This window comes from Arachis ipaensis, chromosome B8 (genome assembly GCF_059453495.1).
Source record: "Arachis ipaensis isolate K30076 ecotype BB chromosome B8, ASM5945349v1, whole genome shotgun sequence".
In the NCBI taxonomy this organism is placed as follows: Eukaryota; Viridiplantae; Streptophyta; class Magnoliopsida; order Fabales; family Fabaceae; genus Arachis; species Arachis ipaensis.
The window spans coordinates 11,283,048-11,289,392 of record NC_142443.1 but is presented as its reverse complement, the minus strand read 5'-3'; the positions used below and the strand labels follow the sequence as shown (position 1 = coordinate 11,289,392).

Sequence of the window (6,345 nt, the reverse complement as noted above, 5' to 3'; positions counted from 1 at the left end):
ATGGAGGTGTCTTTGAGCGAGGCGGATGGTGATTGTGGAGGGAGTGATGGTGATGCTAACGAAGTAGAAAATTCTGATTTGGAAGACCTCGGTGGACTAAGTGTGGATGACATCCTCAAGAAGGTATGGCACATCATTGAAAATGCATATGAGTTCTATCGGGGTTTCGGAAAATTGCATGGATTCGGGGTGCGAAAGGGTGACTCCGGAAAAGACTGTGACGGGAATGTTGTAAGGTACAGGTTTTTTTGTAACAAGGAAGCGTTGAGGGAGCGTAAACACTACGACAGGGTTGACCGAACAAGGGTACACAAACCGGAAACAAGAACCAACTGCAAGGCAATGTTATCGGTTTATCTTGACAAAAATGATAAGCATTGGAAGGTTAGGAAGTTAGTAACTGAACACAATCATGACCTAACACCGGCTGGAATGGTGTACCTGATTGCCAATCATCGTCGGTTAACGGAAGTTGCAAAGACTCAGATAGCCGGTATGCAAGCTCATGGTATTGCGACCTCTAAGATTGTAGGGTACATGGCTGGTATGATCGGGGGATATTCGATGTTGGGGTTCCTGAAGAAGGATGTCTACAACTATGCTGACAAAATGCGGCGCATTAAAGTAGCTGATGGCGATGCGAATTCTGCATTAGTTTATCTAGAGGGAAAAGCCGAATCAGACCCCATGGCAATCGCAAAATATAATGTGACTTCTGACAACAGGCTCGCGAATCTGATTTGGGCCGATGGATCTAGCAGAGTCGATTACCAATTCTTTGGCGATGTTCTGGCGTTCGATTCAACCTACAGGAAAAATAAATACAAGAGGCCGATTGTTATTTTCTCAGGATCAAACAATCATAAGCAGACCACCATATTCGGGTTTGGGTTGTTGCTTGATGAAAGTCTGGCGTCCTATCGGTGGATGCTGGAGAATTTGATGGAGATCATGTGCCGTAAGAAGCCATCTGTAGTGGTGACCGATGGGGACAAAGCTATGATAAAGGCTGTCTCTGAAGTCCTCCCCGAGTCGACGCATCGCTTGTGTGCATGGCATGTAGAGAAGAACGTCACATCGAATGTCAAGGATGATGAATTACGTGGGCTATTCAGAAGATGGTTGTACGCGGACATGGCAACAGATGTATTCGAGTCGGAATGGGAGCAGGCCATGGAAGAGTATGGACTCGGCCATAATCAGTGGTGGTGCCAGATGTATGAGAAAAAGGAGATGTGGGCAAGTAGCTATCTTCATGACAAGTTCTGCGCGGGGTACCGGACCACATCCTGCTGCGAAGGAATTAACGCATATGTAAACAAGTTTTCCAAGTCCACCCACACAATTTTTGAGCTGGTGCAATGCTTAGAGATGGTTGCCCGTGAATATCGGAATAAGGAAATGCTGCTCCAGTTTCAATCCATAAACTCGGTTCCGGTCATGACAACATGCCTGAGAAGTCTTGAACGACATGCCGCTTCGGTGTACACCAGAGAAGTTTTTGGTGATGTAAAGAAGGAGATCGAAGGGGTTGGTGCCTTGATCCTGATTACCAGAAGGAGGATCATGAATTCCATGATATACACCCTAGAGGAGTACGAAGAACCTAATGTCCACATAATGTCATCATTTGGACGGTCAACCGGGAAGTTAACTTGCCAGTGTAATTTCTGGAAGAAGCATGGTTATCCATGCAGGCACATGTTTTTCGTCATGAAGGCAGAGCACTTAAAGGAGATTCCCGACAATATAGTTCTGCGTAGGTGGAGAACTGATGCAAAGTCCGCTGAGCAGTACACAGAAAATTGGGGGGACTATAGCGAGCGTGGTGTCATCCTTCGTCACGGTGCTCTCCATTCCGCCTCGCAATGGCTGTTTTTCCTAGGGGCACAAAGGTTGTCCATGTTCCAGAAGACTATGCGTGGAATTGAAAGTTTATGTAAAGAGCTGCAGATGGACTGTAGGGCATTTGGTTCTAGCATGAACCGGACCGAAGAATACGTTCGTGAAGCCAATCCAGTTGTAAGAGATCCAGTTGTTGCAAAGACAAAGGGTGCCCCGAAAATACCAAAGAAGAAGGCCCTTGGTAAAAGGAGGCGTTGCACCGGCTGCAAGGGCTTGGGACACACAAAGAGAAACTGCCCAGACAAGGGTGCCGGTAGACAAAATCCTGATCAGGTTACTTATTTAATTTGTAAGCTTAAGTGGAAAATGTTTAAAGTTGAAAAAATGCATCTGTTTAGTATTATTTTTTGGTCACAGGCCGAGGAATGTGGGGGAATTAATGCCACCTGCGTAATCTCCAACGATGACTGGGAGTCTATCGTCGGTGATAATCTATGTGCTGAACCCGGGGGCAAATTCAATGCGGACTAGTTTGAAGGGTTCCGAAAAGCAACAGCGGTTAAGGTATGATTTTAGAATGAAAAATTATGAAAGGAATATATCATGAGTAGTAAGGGGTTAAGGCCAATTATAGTGTGCTGTCCACTGGCGGCAAGAATTGCTAAACGTTAACATAAGTATATTGTTGTCTAAGTTATGTCTGTGTGGTTGTTATCGTACATTTAGTCCTTCGTGGGTTACCTGGGCTGAATAGTTGGTGGCATGGCAGGATACTAGTTAACTTTCCATTAGGTATTACATGCTCAACAGATCATTAACTCCTCGTGCCCGACACTGTTTAGTTTCGTTTGAGCTATATGAACATATAAATGATCAGTAATTTATTCCCTTGCAGATGCATCGTGGGATTTGGCATTCGATAGGAGGATTCATTTAACAACTTGCCAATTTTACGCAGTATGTTGGTAGAGGGTGCAAGGACGTATGGTTCGAGAAGAACCCTTTTCCTAATATTTCTTTGTATATGGGCAACGCCAGTTCAAATGGAGCCCTTATCTGTTGCTAACTGAATCCACTTTTTTTTTTATTTTTTTTTTGTCAGTTGCTAATTCAGTCCTTGAGGTTATGCTTGTTTGTTATTTTTATTTATGGGTATTTTCATGGACAGACAATTCGTGCTTATTTAGGTTCCCGTGGATTGGTGTTGTTTCTTTTCATACTGCTATTTCTCAACATGTGTATGCAATTGATGGATCCGGTATGAAAGCCCATCACTGTAGTGCAAGCTATGTACAGGAATGGTTGAATTTAATGGTTTCATAATTTTTTTGGTTCGGTCAGGAATAAGATTTCCGTGGACAAGGTTTTTCATGGGAATGAAAGCATTATGAGAGTTACGTTTCAGGATAACCATGCCGTGAAATTATAAAGGCCACTTTAATCCCGAATCCATCAAGTCAAAAATATAAATTAATAAAATACTTTTTTAAAATAATGTGTTCAAAGATTTAATAAATTTGTAGTTGTCGGTATGTGTAATTTGTAGAAAACTGGTTCTTTAATTTTAATATTTTTAAATTAAGAAAAACGTAATTGCGAATTAAAATTAATATACAAAAGAGATTTAAAAATAAAAAATTTATTATAATTTAATTATAAATTTAATAAAATTATTAAAATTATAAAAATAATCATATAATTTAATAAATATTAGATTAATGTATATTTTAATTAATGTGCATTAATTTAATTTCAGTTTTTACTCAGACATAACTAATAATATATATCGTTTTTTATTTTAGAATGGGTCTAAATGTAAACCCCGGTTAAATTAGTAGATAATTAGTCAATAAATTAATTTTTAATAAGGAATATTAGAAACACGAATATTATATCAAATTAGGATAGAGCTCATCGAAACGAGAATTTTGACACCAATTTTGAAGAAATCGGTCCAAGATTGGACCGAACGGGCCGAACCGGTTGAACCGGGCCCAAACCGGGCTGTGGGCCCAATTAGTCCAACAATTAAAAAGAGCCACGGGCTCTTGTTTCTCTTCATTTCCCTCAACGACGCTCCTCCCAGGGAAGAGAAGAAGAGAGATTCGTTTACGGTGAATTCCATTTCCCGTAACTTTCCCGTTTGAGCTCCAATCGCCGCACCGTTTGCGGCCACGCGTTCACCGCGTTGAGCTCTACATTTCTACCGGAACAATTTCATAGGTAACTTGCTATTTCACTTCAGCCTTTCATTTCTCCAATTTTCGAGTTTGTTAAATTTCTTTGATTTTTGATGTTTTAGGATCCAATTAGCTTGAGAGAAACGTTCACTCTTGCTTATGTGAAGCTTGGGTAAGGTGAGGATACGATAATTCTATTTTATTTTTATTGAATTTGAGCTTTGAGTATTAAATTGGATGTATATGTGTTATGAATGTGTATTAGGTTGTGAATAAATAATTGGAGCTTGAAATTGTGAATACTGGAACTTGGAGGAAGTGGATTAGTTAAGTTTTGAGGGGCTGTCTTGGTTTTGAATAAATAGCTTTGGTCGTTACGTGAAAATTGGCTAAGGTATGGTTTAGGTTTCTTGCATTTAATATATAATGTTCTGTGAAAACTTAGGCTAGATGACCATTGGATAAGTTGGAATGCAGGTGTATGTTTAATGTTTAGTAATTTGTCGATGAATATATTTGGTTGAAGTTTATTGGATAATTAGTTTTTAATTTTGGATGGTGAATGTTGTTATGTTAATTTGGAGAGAATTATGGTTGAATGTTATTGTTGATGAACATGGTTAGTTTGGTGCTTGTTGATTAACTAATGATTTGGTGAATTATTGATTTGAGGTATAACTATTGTGGAGGTTGTTGTGATAATGAGGTATTTTGTGTTAAAAGCCTAGGATTTATGAATTATGATTCTTAGTTGAATTTTGGGTTGTTGGATTTGAATATTGTATGAGTATAATTGTTTATCTGAGGTAGATTTATTGTGGTGACTGTTATGATGATGAGGAAGGGTATGTTGAATTGAAAAGAAAGCAGGTTTGGACTCGAAAAGGGTGGCAAAGTCCGAGTTTTAGAGGAGATGCTGCCAAAATTTTATAAAAAATTAGAGATTTTATTTAGATGATTATTTAAAAGAGATTTAGATTTAAAGGTTATATGGTTTGATTTTGAGTTATTAAGAAAGTGAGTATGTTTTAAGTTTGAAGTTTGATTCTTAGAAAAGAATGAATTATGTTTTGAATTGAAACTATTGATGGATGGAATGGGAGGTGATATAATGAAGGATAAGATTGAATATGTTTAATGTATGATGATGAATGAGATGCAATTGAGAATGATGTGGATGTTGATGAATTATAATTGAATTATTTATATGGCTTATGAATTTGAATAATCTGAGATACGAGATTCACTGGATTAAGTGCCGTGGCTTGCCACCACGTGTACCAGGTTGAAAACTCGATACTCTGTTGACCCTACGACGTAAGTGTGACCGGACACTATATAAATTCCCGGGAATGTTACCCCCATTGAGCAATATTGATTATTTGAGAAAAATCTATGCATAGACTCTTGGGGATGCACGTCGGGGGACAGTCTAAGGACAATTCAGACTTGTCGGGTTGGCTGGATAACCGACAGATGAGCCTCATCAGCCATAGGACAGGCATGCATCATATGCATATTACTTGAATTACTTGCTTGTGCTCTAATTGGGTGTGCCTATCTGTATTTGCTATGCTAAATGTGTACTTGTTACCTGCAGTAGTTGTAACCTTCTTGTGTTTGCCTTTATCTGTTTATTTGTCTGTGAAAATGCATGATGGAATTGGAGGTATGGAGGAATGGCAGTATAGGACTTAGATTTAAGGTAAAGTTAAGTTAGGATTAAATATTTTAGGAAACCACCTTTTATGGCTTCTGTTTAATACTTTAAGCTCTACAATCTGAGTGTCGGCGTTCTAGGATTGCCTCTGGCATTCCCAGGACCTTATATATTATGTGTGTGGCACCTTTACCATACTGAGAACCTCCGGTTCTCATTCCATACTATGTTGTTGATTTTCAGATGCAGGTCGGGAGCCATCTCGTTAGTCGTCTGGACTCTTAAAGCGGAGGGGTTACTGGATAGTGTTGTTGTATAGTTTTGCTGTACAATGATGTATATATATGTACTTAGCTTTCTCTCCGCATAACTTGTCCTTTTTGATCCTCTTAGAGGTTTATGGAGAGGCAGGATTGTGTGTATGTACTTTTGGGTTTTGGATATGTATGTATATATGTGTAAATATTCTCCGGCCAGTCTTGACTTCGCAGGCTGAGTTAGGAGCTTGTTATTTTGTATCTTTGGCACTCTATTCCTACTTCTGTTATCTTATGTTTGACAGTTACGGTTTTCTTAGCATGCAAGTTAACTCGTTCCTTGAGCGTTGCGCTTTTATCTCGCGATTTTTATTTCCCCTATTCTTCAAGGCTCCTAGCATAT

General features: G+C 39.1%; 1 protein-coding gene across 1 annotated transcript; it reads left to right on the top strand.

The window, feature by feature from the left end:
* LOC107610479 (protein FAR1-RELATED SEQUENCE 5-like) lies at positions 1–2,376 on the top strand. Its single transcript, XM_088495333.1, has 2 exons — positions 1–2,178; positions 2,263–2,376. Exons 1-2 carry the CDS (start codon positions 1–3, stop codon positions 2,374–2,376), a joined length of 2,292 nt encoding a protein of 763 aa, XP_088351459.1.
* Positions 2,377–6,345: the final 3,969 nt, after the last annotated feature.